The sequence below is a fragment of the Oncorhynchus mykiss genome, chromosome 19 (genome assembly GCF_057628025.1).
Source record: "Oncorhynchus mykiss isolate SJ-2025 chromosome 19, ASM5762802v1, whole genome shotgun sequence".
Taxonomy (NCBI): domain Eukaryota; kingdom Metazoa; phylum Chordata; class Actinopteri; order Salmoniformes; family Salmonidae; genus Oncorhynchus; species Oncorhynchus mykiss.
Window position 1 is genome coordinate 49193739 of NC_143040.1, and position 17671 is coordinate 49211409.

General features: G+C 42.6%; 1 protein-coding gene across 1 annotated transcript in view; it reads right to left on the reverse strand.

Moving 5' to 3' along the window:
• The window catches only part of kcnh5b (potassium voltage-gated channel subfamily H member 5b), an 81890-nt gene that overhangs the window by 23970 nt on the left and 40249 nt on the right, over nt 1-17671 (reverse strand). Inside the window, exons 7-9 of the mRNA XM_021574250.3 lie at nt 12195-12624; nt 1957-2156; nt 1347-1599 (exon numbers count right to left, since the gene is read on the reverse strand). Of these exons, the coding sequence (XP_021429925.1) occupies nt 1347-1599; nt 1957-2156; nt 12195-12624 (883 nt within the window). The remainder of the gene's footprint in view (nt 1-1346; nt 1600-1956; nt 2157-12194; nt 12625-17671) is intronic.

A 17671-nucleotide genomic window follows, 5' to 3' on the forward strand; every position in this document is an offset into this window, starting at 1 on the left:
CAACTCGGAATTGCAAGTCCGGAACTCGGGCCTCTTTCTAGAGCTCCGACCTGAAGATCACTGACGCTATCATGATTCAACCTTGTTTTTTCAGAGTTCCCAGTTTTATTCAAAGCACCATAAATCCAGAAAATGGCAGACTTTGATTACAAAGTTTGAAGACAAAATTTGCCCACGAGGAACCGCCGTGCCATGTTTTGGTTCAAGTGAGCACAGCACAACAAGGTGAGTCCAAAAAAGTATTGTATGCTGCTGCATACATTCTGTAATATGCCAGGGAGATATATATACTGTAGCAAAGAAAGTAATACTAAGTGTACAGTATGTTGTGTAGTAAGCTGTTAGTAGCCCATGTTCCTCACCCTAATAATTTGGTCCCTTTTCAGCTCTTAATTTCACCTACTGTTCTGACTTGGTGGTGCACATGTAGCCTATAGCCTGTTTTAGAGAAATGTAATCATCGAATATTGTAGAGAGCTTTCGTCGTCTACTTATTTGCCCCCTTTATTTATCCTACGGTTCTGACTTGGTGTACAGGGAGAACACTGTAAGAATGGCCCATGTTCTGAATTCTGTCGGTGTACATTTTAAAAGTGATGAACAAATAGTTATATTGACTATGGCCGTCCTAGCTCGCTCATTAATGTCTTAATCGGAATGACTGATTCCTTCTTATCCGCTCGTCGTCCCCTTATGCCATAGTGTGTACATCTCAATTGTCAGTAGAAACCACATTTTTTTAAGCAAGTCAGCCATATCAGCTATGTTTTTTTTTTTATGCAGTAAATGAGACTGAATGAACTGTTTCACTGCCAGACAAGGCTCCGCTGAAAGCCAAGTGTAGCAGTGGTAAGGTGATGGGACTGCTGTTGGGACAGCTTTATGTAGGCCCTAACAGTTTGCGGACCCCGTTTGTCACCGTAATAGTGCAATTAATGTATTGTTTAGTGTTGTGTTGTGGCTTTGCTGGCATGCATTTTTTATAGTTTGCCCCACCAAGATTTACATGCTAAAATCGCCACTGCATGTATCTAACTATAGACATTATAAGCAGAAACATATCTAAATAAGGCAAAGCTAAATCCTGCACACCCTGTCAAAAAATCGTTCTGCAGTCTTTGACTGTAGCATATAGTGCATTTTCTATATTTAAGGGTTAAGGTTGGGTGCGGATCTCAGATTTTCACATTGAAGTTGGTGGTTGCGGAGTTATTAGCAATTGCAGGCTGTTGCGAGTGAACAAACAGCTGACCCGCACACCACTAATCCACAGACAAACACAAGAACTCACCATTAAGTTGGTGTGGAAACTAGATAAAGTTGCCATGATGCATTTTGCTGCTCACCTAGGATAGCGATGACCTCATCGTCCTGGATGACCTCCAGTGACCCTGACACCACAAAGCAGAGTGTGTCGACGCTCTCCCCAGCATGGAAGATGAGGTCTCCAGGGGCGCAGTGGATGGTCTGGAACTCCCCGGCTAGAGAACGCAGGCAGCCGTCACTTGCCAGGCGGAACGCAGGGTGCTCATTGAACACCTTCCGGTTCAGGTGAACACAGATGTCTGCCCGCATGTCTTTAGGACAGATAGACAGCACCTAGAGAGTGGACAGACAGACACCTGTCCATCAGGCTTTCAGGTTGTTTGTATTACTTTCAAATCAAATCGTATTTGATTTAGCAGATGTTATTGAGAGTGTAGCGAAATTCTTGTGGTATAGTATGGGTTTCACCATTGTACTGAGCCATTGCAGTATTGTGTAGTCCCATTCATTAGAATCCAATGTGTTCTACAAGACTTCTGCAGTTATTTCATAACCATACTACTACTGCATCTATGCTCTAACCCCAGCCCTGGTGTTGTTAGATCCCATCCTTCCTGTGCTGTAACCACAGGCAGCCCTGGTGTTGTTAGGCCTATCTCTCCTGGGTCCAAGCTCAGGGGCATGGCTCACCTTCTCAGTGTCGATGCCCTTGGACATGGACCATGTAGAGACAATGTAGTCCATCACCCTCTCACTCAGCCCATTGGGCACCTGGTAGAGCTTGAGGAAGTCCCTCACGTTGTTCAGCATCTCGTGGTAGCGGTTGGTATTGGCGTACATCTGCTGGAAGATGGTGGTCACATTTCCAAAGATGGTGGCGTACAGGAGAGCTGGAGAAAAAAGGGAAATTATCTTTCAAATACAGTTGTCATAAAATGAAATGAGCTGAAGTGAGTGGTAATGACAGGTGACAGATTGTGTATTTAATGGTGTTCATGTACTCCATAAGAGAAAGAATAGGGAGAGTTCCAGAACCACTAGTGCTCCACAAGACTTACTGACAGCCTCCAACGCTGTGATTGTAACCTAGCTCACTGTTACCATAGAGACCTTACCCAAAAATAGTTCTGTCTTCTTCTCCCAGCCAATAAAAAGACAATAAAAGACAAGAAATAACAACTTTAAAGACTTTACAATGGGGGAGGGATCCGCGCTGGCACATGATCCAGAGAAAAGAGGGTGTCAGGCTGGCTGTTGAGAATGATTCAGCAGGCAGGAAGGGCACATATTCCTTCCTTCCCTGTGGAATTATTAATAACTAGTCTCCTCTCAATGCAGACAGATTCAAACAGCTGCACCTCACACCTGACATCAACGCACCTGTGAACGACTGCTGACAGTGTTGTTTAGTCAACGTCAACAGACAGCAGGGTGACAATACCAATTTGTACGTTTCAGATTAAAAGTCTAGTTTATAAATCTAAAATACCTCTGGAAATAAATCCAGGTATTTGGATACTTGTTAATGAAACTCAAAAACACAAATTGAAGATAGCATTGACATTCTACCTTATCTCTTCAAGTCAAAGACCAAGTCAGAGGGCATGGCCTTAGCTCTGCGCTTGCCAGCCTGGCCTCAGAGCCAAACAAAACATAATTGACATATTTCTGAGCACCTCTAAGACATATGATACCTAACAATGGTCTAGTTACTTTAGACAGCAATGAAAGTAGGGAGGTTGGGAAAGGATGGGTGGGTGTAATCTGCGACCGTCTAACAATCCAAAGGTTTCGTGTTCGAGTTGCGTCGGGGACAACTGTAGCATTTTAGCTAAGTCTTCCCCCTAACCCTTATTCTACCCCAAATCACCAACATGCTACATTGTCGTTTTAGTTCCCCTGACCTTTCACATAAATTATCCTCATAATTCACCTTTGTTGTTACAAGCAACCTGGACTCAGAGAAAGACTCCAAAACTATACATCCTCTAAGAGGTATGATAACTTACGAACATAGTTAAATAAAGGTTCAATTAAAACAATTAAAACGATAACTTACATCATCCAATTCGTATGCTATTGTACGCCCTGGTAAGACGTATGATACTATACGTTCTCAAATTCGTATGATATTGTACGACCACTATTCATTTCATAATGTAACCTAACGTAACATAAATATCATACTAAATGGAGTGTCACAGATTTATTAACAGAATAAGACGAATTGCCTTGAGACCACATTGCAGAGCCTGGTCCAAAACCACAACTCAACACATTAATGTCCAATAAATATCTATGACGCAATGGTCAAGCAGCCAATCACTGGCACTAACAGTCAATTGAAACTACTTTTCTTTCCAAAAGTACGACAACCGTGTAAATCTATTTTGACAAGGTGTAATTGTGTATCAGGCCTTCCCTTTCTAAGTAAACATTCTTGCAGTGTCTCTAAGTAATAATTGACTGAACAATGTGCAGAGGCAGCATGCATAAGTCATACTCTCACCCCCAATTGGGAACTATCATTTCTATCATCAGAATTCTCATTGAGTGAAGAAATATTATTTAGCGTTGACATTGTGGGGTTTCTTTTTCATTAGATCAACTTAATAGTCAATTTGATGCTATTTAGAGAAGATAATGGCTTTTGTAGAGCCCGAGGGGGGAGGGGGAGTTCTGATCTATAGTAGAACATCTGCTCTTTACTAGTTACACTGGCACAGTAAACATACAGAGAGGGGAACATTCATAACACAACACATCAAAAGTAGAGCGCTTTTTCATAACAGTCATTAATATCAGTCATACTGAACAATGACTGATATCATAAATGGTTATGTAAATTTTTCTCTCACTGAAATTTTTTTGAATTTGAGATGAATTTCCATTAGAACACACAGACACTGCCAATAAATAAAATGTTATGAACAAAGATAAATCGCCTCATTCAATCCTTTAATTCCATTCATTGATCATGATTAAAATAATAACCAGACTGATGACCACGAGCGACCACCTTGCTGTATTTGTTGCATGAATGTTGCAGGAGTGCTAATCACACTGGGTGTTGTGAGAAGAATTTAACAGTGGCAGCACACCTGGGGGATTGAATTGAGCTGCGAAACAAATATAACCAGTCCTGTGGGTCTGCTGTTGAAGGTAACAAGGCCATAGGGGGTCTCCCTCAGAGGCTTAGGGGCGAACCATAATGAAGTCATGGAGGACCACTCAGAGAACCACCTGGCTAGGTAAACACTGTGACCACTCACCCTCATCACTCACACACGGATCATACCAGCAGGTATATACTGTAACGAGTGGAAACTAGCAACGTAAGCTGAAACACCCCATTTATTTGATGGCTTTACTGTGCAAAAGGCTACATACTGGTAGCATCAGATACTGTAATTACAGACATGGACATGAATTCAGGTTTCATTTAACTCTGGGTCAGGTTAGGTGTCTGAGGGACTGGGAGGGGTTTTGTAGGCTGTGTAAACTGAGAAGGACATCTTTGAAAGGATCCTACTTCTTAAAGGCATTATTCACAGCTCCTTATAAAAGGAACCCTTAAAGAAGAGCAGGTGAGTGGGTTCATCCTGTATCAGTACCATGAATAAAAGGTTCATGACACGTGCAGCCAGACCCCAACTCACACTGTCTGCAATTACACTTAAGAGGTCCAATCCATCACGCCTGGCACCTGCTTGATTCAGTTATCCCCCACTGCAAGTCAGACTGCAGACTCTACCCGTTCAGCCCTGCATAAATCGCTGTGAGAAATGAAATAATTAGAATAAAAAATTGATTTCCCGTGTTTCAGGACTTTTCACATGGGAAGATTGGGTCGATGGAAAATGAGAATCACAAATGAATGAGTCAGGGAGATAGCCCACAGGGACAATTAGAACGGTGATAATTATGGAAATGGTGTCAGAATCAGTACAGATACAACCCTTGGGTAATTTGCATGGAGAGTGCAAATATGAAACTGGTATTCATGAGTTACTGATTAAGGATTGCATAATACTGTAATGCAAGACTGGTGATTTTGTTTAGTAGAGGTTCAACTATTTTACGAAGCACTTGCATAACCCTTGCACACTCACACACTTGAGCTAAGTCCCCCTGACCCGTTGTCATGCCAACATGTCAAATGAGGCAGGTCGTATTGACAGTGGAACCCCCTACTTAACCCTGCGATGTAAGAGTCATAGAGGAAGTCCCCACAACCACGGTCTACATGCTGTGTTCCAAAAGGAGGGAGAGCCTAAACTCTGACGCAAAACCTCAGCTAGAAATATTCCCAAACATTTAGAGAGAAAGTGCAAGGTCACCATGCCAGGGGGATTAAAGGGAAACTGTGAGATTTTTAAATTTGGTCATTTTCCTACTTACCCAGAGTCAAATGACCATATTTATGTCTCTGTGTGCAGTTTGGAGATAATGTTAATTAGCATATCGTTAGATTAGCGCAATTGCTGAAAGTCTACAGGTACAGTAGCCAGCTCCTCTCAAGAGCAGAGAAGTAGACCTTCTAACTCAGGGCCGGACAGAGTTTTTGGCTCGAGGGCCACATCGGGATTTCGATGTATATATACACAGAGTGTACAAAACATTAAGGACACCTTTCTAATATTGAGTTGCAACCCCCCTTTTTGCCCTCAGAACAGCCTTAATTATTTGGGCCAGTCTCTACAAGGTGTTGAAAGCATTCCACAGGGATGCCTGCCCATGTTGACCCCAATGCTTCCCACAGTTGTGTATATCGCTGCAGAATGCTGTCGGAGCAATGCTGGTTAAGTGTGCCTTGAATTCTAAATACATCACAGACAGTGTCACCAGCAAAGCACCCCCACACCATAACACCTCTTCCTCCATGTTTCACGGTGGGAACCACACATGCGGAGATCATCCGTTCACCTACTCTGCGTCTCACAAAGACACGGCGGTTGGAACCAAAAATCTCAAATTTGGACTCATCTGACCAAAGGACAGATCTCCACCAGTCTAATGTCAATTGCTCGTGTTTCTTGACCCAAGAAAATCTCTTCTTCTTATTGGTTTTAGTAGTGGTTTCTTTGCAGCAATTCAAACACGAAGGCCTAATTCACTCAGTCTCCTCTGAACAGTTGATGTTGAAATGTGTCTCGTACTTGAACTCTATGAAGCATTTATTTGGGTTGCAATTTCTGAGGCTGGTAACTCTAATGAACTTATTATCCTCTGCAACAGAGTTGACTCTGGGCCTTCCTTTCCTGTAGCAGTCCACATGAGAGCCATACATGTTTTTTTTTATACATTTGCTAAACAATTCTATGCTTTGTCATTATGGGATATTGTGTGTAGATTGATGAGAGAAAAAAACAATTGAATCCATTTTAGAATACGGCTGTAACGTAACAATATGTGGAACAAGTCAAGGGGTCTGAATACTTTCTGAATCCGTTGTATAATGTGAATCTAAACAAACTCACTCAACCACACACAGAACCTCTACACACACTCTCGCACACCTGAACATGCATGTGCACACACACTTGCACGCGCGTGATATGGAAGCAGCCAGGCACCCACACACAGGATACAGACACAGAGGCAGCAGTCACCTCCAAAGTAAAGGAGCTGGTTTTGGGCTGAGCCTCCCCTGATTTGGGCCACTTGATGTGGGATTAGCAGTGACCCGGATGAGTCAGTTTAGAGGACTCCTGGAGAGAGAGAGAGAGAGAGAGAGAGAGAGCAGAGAACGACACCCCTTTATGGATTAGACTAATCGCCCTGCAGACAGAGCAGCCAGAGAAAGCAAAGCTCTCCAATTCCACTGCAGGATGGATCAGGGCAGGCAGGACAATACAGCTCCCTCTCTCTCTCTCTTTGTCATCACTTGTTCTTCAACCTACTGTGTATATTTTTATGCTTCTGTGTCTGTCCCTTGAAATCTCTGTCCTTCTTCCCCCTCTCTAACCCTCTCTCTTTCCATTAATCAGGGCATGGGAGCTAAAAAGCCCAAGGGGGAGAGACACTCCGAGCTGCTTCTCTGTCAACGCCCTCAGACCTCCTCCACCCACGCCCCATCACTGTTTCTCAGGCCTGACTCTGGGCTGATCACTGGGTAATGGGTCCTCAAATGGGGAGGGGGACTGGGGGGAAAAATAAATGTCAATCTGGATTGAACATCCACATCATGGCACAGAAACAGTAGATATTGAAGCTTCCTCTTTGCAACTGATGGAATTAATCCTGATCCTTACACAACCCCAATCATGTGTTATGGTTTTCAATACACTTTTACATCCGCCGAAGCGATTCTGCTCAAATAAAACCGCTCTCTAGTTCACTGCTCTGCCTCTCTTGTCTCCTCTCTCTCATTCTCTCACTCACTGGGGAGAAGAAGTCTCTACTGTTTTACAGACTCGGCCATCAAGCGCAGGCTCCTCAGGCAGAACCCGTCCTTTACTCCATCCTTCCGCCCAGCGCCCTTGCCATCCGCCTGCTGACGAGCTGAGCTCAGGTAATTCCCATAATTCCCAGTGACTGGGATAGGGTCAACTAATAATCCATGTCTTTGATTTACCGCTCATAATAAAACCTCAACATCACAGAAACACAGACAGCAGTGAGGTTGGAATGTGCTTTAATTTCTCTACAACGTATGTAGTCACAACTGTACTGTATGTGTGTGTGTGTGCATGCATGTGTGTGTATGCATGTGCCTGTGTGCATGAACTGACAAATGCATATAAGTGTGTGCATTTACAGTTGTACTGGCATGTATTCAAGATGATGTAGAGGCAATTATGTACACTACCGTTCAAATGTTTGGGGTCACTTAGAAATGTCCTTGTTTTGGAAAGAAAAGGTAATGTTTTTGTCCCTTACAATAACATCAAATTGATCAGAAATACAGTGTAGACATTGTTAATGTTGTAAATGACTATTGTAGCTGAAAACGGCTGATTTTTAATGGAATATCTACAGTGCCTTGCGAAAGTATTCGGCCCCCTTGAACTTTGCGACCTTTTGCCACATTTCAGGCTTCAAACATAAAGATATAAAACTGTATTTTTTTGTGAAGAATCAACAACAAGTGGGACACAATCATGAAGTGGAACGACATTTATTGGATATTTCAAACTTTTTTAACAAATCAAAAACTGAAAAATTGGGTGTGCAAAATAATTCAGCCCCCTTAAGTTAATACTTTGTAGCGCCACCTTTTGCTGCGATTACAGCTGTAAGTCGCTTGGGGTATGTCTCTATCAGTTTTGCACATCGAGAGACTGACATTTTTTCCCATTCCTCCTTGCAAAACAGCTCGAGCTCAGTGAGGTTGGATGGAGAGCATTTGTGAACAGCAGTTTTCAGTTCTTTCCACAGATTCTCGATTGGATTCAGGTCTGGACTTTGACTTGGCCATTCTAACACCTGGATATGTTTATTTTTGAACCATTCCATTGTAGATTTTGCTTTATGTTTTGGATCATTGTCTTGTTGGAAGACAAATCTCCGTCCCAGTCTCAGGTCTTTTGCAGACTCCATCAGGTTTTCTTCCAGAATGGTCCTGTATTTGGCTCCATCCATCTTCCCATCAATTTTAACCATCTTCCCTGTCCCTGCTGAAGAAAAGCAGGCCCAAACCATGATGCTGCCACCACCATGTTTGACAGTGGGGATGGTGTGTTCAGCTGTGTTGCTTTTACGCCAAACATAACGATTTGCATTGTTGCCAAGAAGTTCAATTTTGGTTTCATCTGACCAGAGCACCTTCTTCCACATGTTTGGTGTGTCTCCCAGGTGGCTTGTGGCAAACTTTAAACAACACTTTTTATGGATATCTTTAAGAAATGGCTTTCTTCTTGCCACTCTTCCATAAAGGCCAGATTTGTGCAATATACGACTGATTGTTGTCCTATGGACAGAGTCTCCCACCTCAGCTGTAGATCTCTGCAGTTCATCCAGAGTGATCATGGGCCTCTTGGCTGCATCTCTGATCAGTCTTCTCCTTGTATGAGCTGAAAGTTTAGAGGGGCGGCCAGGTCTTGGTAGATTTGCAGTGGTCTGATACTCCTTCCATTTCAATATTATCGCTTGCACAGTGCTCCTTGGGATGTTTAAAGCTTGGGAAATCTTTTTGTATCCAAATCCGGCTTTAAACTTCTTCACAACAGTATCTCGGACCTGCCTGGTGTGTTCCTTGTTCTTCATGATGCTCTCTGCGCTTTTAACGGACCTCTTAGACTATCACAGTGCAGGTGCATTTATACAGAGACTTGATTACACACAGGTGGATTGTATTTAGCATCATTAGTCATTTAGGTCAACATTGGATCATTCAGAGATCCTCACTGAACTTCTGGAGAGAGTTTGCTGCACTGAAAGTAAAGGGGCTGAATAATTTTGCACGCCCAATTTTTCAGTTTTTGATTTGTTAAAAAAGTTTGAAATATCCAATAAATGTCGTTCCACTTCATGATTGTGTCCCACTTGTTGTTTATTCTTCACAAAAAAATACAGTTTTATATCTTTATGTTTGAAGCCTGAAATGTGGCAAAAGGTCGCAAAGTTCAAGGGGGCCGAATACTTTCGCAAGGCACTGTACATAGGCGTACAGAGGCCCAGTATCCTCAACCATCACTCCTTTGTTCTAATGGCGCGTTGTGTTAGCAAATCCAAGTTTATAATTTTAAAAGGCTAATTTATCATTAGAAAACCCTTTTGCAATTATGGATGTACAATAAAACTGGCTTCCTTTAGACTAGTTGAGTATCTGGAGCATCAGCATTTGTGGGTTCATTTACAGTCTCAAAATGGCCAGAAACAAATAACTTTCTTCTGAAACTCGTCAGTCTATTCTTGTTCTGAGAAATGAAGGCTATTCCACACGTGAAATTGCCAAGAAACTGAAGATCTCGTACAACGCTGTGTACTACTCCCGTCACAAAACAGTGTAAACTGGCTCTAACCAGAATAGAAATAAGAGTGGGAGGCCATGGCGCACAACTGAGCAAGAGGACAAGTACATTAGAGTGTCTAGTTTGAGAAACAGACGCTTCACAAGTCCTCAACTGGCAGCTTCATTAAATAGTACATGCAAATCACCAGTCCTAATGTCAACAGTGAAGAGGCAACTCTGAGATGCTGGCCTTCTAGGAAGAGTTCCTCGGTCCAGTGTCAGTGTTATTTTGCCCATCTTAATCTTTTTCTTTTTATTGTCCAGTCTGAGATATGGCTTTTTCTTTGCAATTCTGCCTAGGAGGCCAGCATCAACAGCCTCTTCACTGTTGATGTTGAGACTGGTGTTTTGCGGGTACTATTTAATCAAGCTGTTCATTTTTGGACTTGTGAGGAATAATTATGAAAGAGATTGGTGTGCTTTTTCACTATCGAATCATGGCATGGGGTTGTTCAATGACAGACATGTATTTATTTCAAATCCATCACTTGAAGATTTCATTTCAGAGAGACAAATTATCATGTTGTTTTGCTAAATGCTGTATATCTGCCTCACTCTCAGAGAAATAAGTAGTACTGAGAGGTTTTATACAGTCATATAAGTCAATACAGTAATATGAAATCTGTATGTCAAATATTTACGTTTTACATTTTTGCAATTTAGCAGATTCTCTTATCCATAGTTACTTACAGTAAGTGCATTCATCTTAAGATAGCTAGGTGAGCTAACCGCATATCACAGTCAAAAATACAGGATACAAACATGAAATTCCAGCTAAACAGTGGATATATATAGTGTTTTGCAAAAGAACACATTAAAAATCCATTAATAAAAAATTCTCATTTCTGATGAGAAATTACAGAGTAAAAAAAATGGTTGGATATAACATTTTGGAAATAAACTTTTCATGTGCATACAGTATATGAGTAATAGCATAATGTTTGCAAAAGTGTATGTCGGTGCTAACATGTGCATTGCATGTAATGTAAGTGTGTACGTGTACATGCATGTTATAACAATGTGTACAACTCACCCTCCTTTCAGCTCCTGATAGCTAAGTGGATCATTAATCTAATAGTGATTTCTGACAGCCAGAGAAAGAGGTGGGAGGGGGAGGAGGAGGAGGTAAGAATGGCCTTATTCAGAGTAATGGGAAAAGGTGCCAATTAATAAGCCTGTGATCACTTCACTGAGCGAGCTCCTCTGACTGGGGCTGCTGAACCAATCTTATCTCTGTTCAGCTCCACTACTACTACTACACTCACATGGGTCAAAAACACAAACGACACAGTGTTGTCTGTTTTGTGTGCTAGGTGGCTGTGGCACAGTGGCACGCCATGCCAACACTATCAGCTATGCCCAGACAACTCAGAGGGAAACACAGATCATTTTGCTCTGTTGTTTATTGGCTAGCCTGGCTCTGACAGTCTACAGAATCAGACTGACACAGTGTGAACCCCTGACTATCACAGGACAGGACAGGACAGGACAGCCCAGAGGACTTGCAGAGCTGGCAGATAGAGGAGACCCAAATACCATCAGATCTGTTTACAGCAGTGGAGCAAAGCATTCTCTACAGTATGTTTCTCTCGCTCTATCTGAGAGCAGCCTATCCTCATCTCTCTCTTTGTTGCTCAGATTGCCACCCAAGATAATGCTGACAGACGATGGGGAGTATTGTGTGTCATTAATCATCAACGTGTCATCATTGCTCGCTATCGTAATCGTGGAGATCTATTCTCTCCATCATCACTCTGTACTATCAGCTATCTCCCTGGAACTGCTGCCCATCCAGCCAACTAATCAACTAACCAGCCAAACAACCATCCATCCATCCATCCAACCAACCAATGAACCAACCAGCTAGCCATCCAACCAATCATCCAACCAACCAACCAGCTAGCCAACCAACCAACCAACCCAACCATCCAACACCATGGAGAAGGGAAAACAACCAAGCCCAGTTACTTACAGCCGACCATCATCATGGCCACAGAGAAGATCTTCTCTCCATCCGTGGTGGGGGCAATGTTGCCGAACCCGATGGTGGTCAGGCTGGTCATGGTGAAGTAAAGAGACGTGATGTACAGAGAGTCTTTCCCGGGGCCACCCTCCCATTGGCCTGAGCCGCTGGCATTGTAGCAATACGGCGAGCCGAGGTTGATGGCTAACTGGTAGAGCCAGCTGTCCGTCTTGATAGTGTTGGTGACCTCGTCAATGACCTCGTAGTCGCCAATGCTGTACCAGATGCAGGCCAGCCAGTGGGCCACCAGGCCAAACACACACACCAGTAGGACCAATACAGCTGCTCCATACTCCAGATAGTGGTCCAGTTTACGGGCCACCCGGCCCAGACGCAGCAGGCGCACCACCTTCAGAGAGCTGAACAGACTGCTAATACCCTGGAGGAGACACAGAGAAGAAGTGGACATGGTAAAGGTTTTGTTAGGGTCAGGGTCATTGTGCAAAACTATATGGTATGTGCTGACATGTAACACTAACCCCTCGGCCCTCAAATTAGCATGATGTAATCAACCCAGCTGGACCTGGGGTACAAAAACGGATTCATTTCCATCTCGGCGAATGTCATCTAAATAAAGCTAAACAAAGTTGTTCTATGAGTGGAGCTAAATAGGACAAAAGTAGGCAGAATTGCATCTTTCCCACTAGCCAGCCAAAACGTAGAAAACACAATACAATGCCTCGTAAAAACAGAATGCAGCTGTAGTTTAGGTTCCTTATCTCACATCACACAAACATTCTGTTATATCCCAATCTAACAGCTTGTTCAGCATTTTATCTCTTCTGACATAAGTGACACGTTCTCCAAAGTGCCTTTGTACTGTCTCTGTAATAACACAACTTTCCCAGAGAAAGGACACAGAAGTAATTGGCTGAGAAAACAAGCAGACAACAAACAAAAGGATTTTGCTTATATGGTAAAGACGAAGAAACCTTCAGTAGACCGGAGCATGTTTATTGTGCTACTGTATCCACTTTATTTGTGTAGACATTAAGGAACGGGTGGTAGGCAGGCAGGGGAGTCTCCACAAGGCAACAACAGAACAACATCCATAGATAGTGTAATGTTTACAAACATGAATCTCAATACAGTGCTTTTATCAGGTGAAGTATAGCAGCAACATAAAAGCACAAAAAAGGCGAAAACAGTCAGCGGAGGAGCTGTACCGTCCCATCATCGCTTCCCCTCGGCCCCTCCCCTCTCCTCTCTTCCTCCCACAGCATCAAAGGCCTCCACAGGAGACCTCAGCTAAGCTCATATGTAAATGAGGAGCATATAACTATCCACATTAAAGGCTCACCTATAGGGCAATCAGATGAAAAGATAACAGCATGGGTCGTAAAAAGCAGCAACACATGATGATGAGTGATTACGGCTGGTAAGCACCTGTTTATTACAGATCAGCCTTGTTAAGTCATGTATACCCTAGGCCCAGGGGTACACTACGCTCCATTTCTCACCTTCATGCATGACGCATGAACGTGAGAAATGGAGCGTAGTGTACCCCTGGGCCTAGGGTGTGTATGCCCTTACTGTTTAATCTTTTGTTTTATGTAATGTAAGTGCCTTAATGTGTTTTGACACTAGGAAGAGTAGCTGCTGCCTTGGCAACAGATGGGGATCCCTAATAAATACAAATACAAATACAAAATAGGAGTAACATTAGATTGAGGAGAAGAAGAGTTAATAGATTGAATACAATAATTATTCTGGGACATAGTGTGCAGTTAATCAAATTGATAGCAAATTGCCACCATGATCTTGATCATTCGATTAAGATTCAAAGATCCTGTAGAGTCCAGAGAGGTTTTCATCCTGAGGCATTATAATATTATACATGAGCGCTAAATTATCCTTATGCTAACCCAAACCCCCACAGTTAGACTTGGCGCTAGGCTAATGCTTACCCAAACCCCCACAGCCCTAAGTGCTAGGCTACTGCTTACCCAAACCCCCACGGCCAGCCTTAGCGCTAGGCTAATGCTTACCCCAAAAATGATGGAATTAACAACCAATGTTTACTTTTTTATTTTGGGCTATGACAGTCAATTGCAAATTAGTCTGACATAATGTATCTTATCTCATCACCACTAATGAGATGGGTGTGCTTGATGCATGTCGCGTCGGGGGCCTGATCAACAGTGCACATCTCATCTTTGTTACTCTGAACTTACAATGGCTAGCCTCAAGTCGTTATATTTTTTTATTGTGCTTTATGCTATTTGCCTCATGACTCCTGCATGCTTTGTTGACTATGAACTTGATTGTTTACCCAACCGTGGGACAGACTGTTTGTTCCCACACTCGGGACTCTGACTCTACTGGTTACACGGACTCTTGGTCTCCCATCCTATTCTAACCACCTCTCACCGGCTTTGTAGTCATGTTACCTAATGAAATTGCTGTACAATATGATCTTGTTGACATCTAATGCACATTCAATTGTCATAAATCAACATTGCAGAGCTCTCCCTGTCCTCAGCCGTGCCCTAATTTTATTACTGCTGATGATATCTGGAAATGTGCATGTACACCCTGGCCCATCTACTATTGATAGCCACAATTCTGACTTGTGCCCTGTTATCTGCTTCACTTATTTATGCTCTCATAAAAGCCTGGGTTTTCTGCCATTTAACATTAGAAGCTTATTACCTAAAATGTATCAAAAGTGTGGGTTCACAGCTCCAATACAGATGTGTTAGTCATTACTGAGACGTGGTTAAGAAAGAGTGTTTTGAATACTGATGTTAACCATTCTGGTTATGACCTTTTTTGGCAAGACAGATCTTCCAAAGGTGATGGAGTGGCAATCTTTACCAAGGAACACCTTCGGTGCTAGGTTGTCTCCACCAAGTCTATCTCCAAACAATTGAATTTGCTGTTTTTTTTAAGCATTAAACTTTGAAATAGCTCCTTGTTGATTTTTTTAATATATATTTTTTATTTAACCTTTATATAACTAGGCAGGTCAGTTAAGAACAAATTCTTAGTTATAATGATGGTCTACCCCGGCCAAACCCGGACGACACTGAGTTAATAGTGAGCCGCCCTATGGGACTCCCAATAACGTCCGGATGTGATACAGCCTGGATTGTTGGATCAGGATTCCTATTTGACTCAGCCATGCCTCCTTGCCCTTCCAACATTTCCTCATCTCACACCCCTTTTAATGTAACAAGCCCCGATGATCCTCCCTCTTTTTCCCCTGCCCAGCTACAAAGTTTCTCCCTGCAGGCGGTCGCTGAGTCCAATGTGCTAAAGGAGCTCCTTAAACTTTACCCCCCAAAAAACATCTGGGTCAGATGGTTTAGACCCTTTCTTCTTTAAGGTTGCTGCCCCTATTATTGCCAAGCCTATCTCTGACCTTTTTAACCTGTCTCTCCTTTCTAGCGAGGTTCCCATTGCTTGGAAGGCAGCCACGGTGGTGCATCCTTTATTTAAAGTAGGAGATCAAGCTGATCCTAACTATTATAGGGCAATTTATATGTTGCCCTGTTAATCAAAAGTGTTGTAAAAACGTGTCAATAATCAATCGACTGGCTTTCTTGATGTGTACAGTATTCTCTCTGGTATGCAATCTGGTTTCCACTCAGGTTATGGATGTGTCACTACAACCTTAAAGGTCCTAAATGATGTCACCATTTCCCTTGATTCTAAGCAATGTTGTGTTGCTATTTTTATTGACTTGGCCAAAGATTTTGTTATGGTAGACCATTCCATTCTTGTGGGCCGGCTAAGGAGTATTGGTGTCTCTGAGGCGTCTTTGGCCTGTTTTGCTAACAACTTCTCTAAAAAAGTGCAGTGTGTAAAGTCAGAACATCTGATGTCTCAGCAAGTGCCTGTCACCAAGGGAGTTCCCCAAGGCTCGATCCTAGGCCCCACGCTCTTCTCAATTTACATCAACAGCATAGCTCAGGCAGTCGGAAGCTCTCTCATCCATTTATGTACAGATGATACAGTCTTAAACTCAGCTGGTCCCTCCCCGGATTTTGTGTTAAACGCTCTACAATAAAGCTTTCTTAGTGTCAAACAAGCGTTCTCTGCCCTTAACCTTGTTCTGAACACCTCCAAAACAAAGGTCATGTAGTTTGGTAAGAAGAATGCCCCTCTCCCCTCGGGTGTGATAACTACCTCTGAGTGTTTAGCGCTTGAGGTAGTCACCCCAAGGCTGCTTCTGACTGTTCTACCACAGATGCCGGGAGCTGACACTGTCATTGTCCATGTGGGGTCAAACGACATCAGGAGGGCTAGCTCGGAACATTTGAAAATTGATTTTAAAGAACTGATTTTAGCATTAAAAGACTTCAAAAAAACGGCCAATCATTTCAGGTCCAGTACCATTGTTGGTCCGCGGGTATGAAAGATTCAGCAGACTGCTGGCATTACACATCTGGCTAAAAGACTACTGTAGCTCTGCTGGAGTCACTTTTGTTGATAACTTTGACACCTTCTGGGAACAGAAGATGCTCTACAGGAATGACGGAGTCCATCCAAATCATCTTGGCTCCTGGACTCTGTCCACGCATTTCAAGGCTGTGTTGAAACAATGACTGGTAAATGATCCAAGACCAGCTCAGTCACCATTGTGACAATGAGTCGTCATAATTCTGCATCAAATGTACATGATCTTAGGGGCATTGGCAAACACAATGTAAGTAATTTAATTTATGTACCCCTAATTGCACCGAATACATCTGTTTATCCTACAGCTATTGTAAGCAGTAATCATGAGCCTATAAACCAGAGTTATATTGTTAGCACCGAGGCGGTGTGCAATAGTAGGAAGACCACTTTATGCAGCTCACTGTCAGCTCCAATGTAAATAGCATGAGTAAGTCTACCTCTGATAAGCTTCCCAGTAAAGCATTAAAAACAAACAAGCAACCCAGAAAAGTGCTAAAAATAGCCCATATTAACATATGCAGCCTAAGAAACAAGGTCCATAAAGTTAATAACTTGCTTGTAACAGATGACATTCATATTCTTACTATCTCTGAAACTCACTTAGATAATACCTTTGATGATACAGTGGTAGCAATACATGGTTATAACATCTATCGAAAAGACAGAAATGTCAACAGAGCCGGTGTTGTGGTCTATGTTCAGAACCGCATTCCTGTAAAGCTTAGAGATGATCTAATGTTATATACTGTTGAAGTAATATGGCTACAGGTTCATCTGCCTCACCTAAAGCCCATTCATGTGGAAAGTTGCTATAGACCACCAAGTGCTAACAGTCAGTATCTGGATAATATGTGTGAAATGCTTGATAATGTATGTGATAAACAGAGAAGTATATTGCATGGGTGATTTAAATATTGACTGGCTATCATCAAGCTGCCCACTCAGGAAAAAACTTCAAACTGTAACCAGTGTCTGCAACCTGGATCAGGTTGTCAGTCAACCTACCAGGGTAGTTATAAACA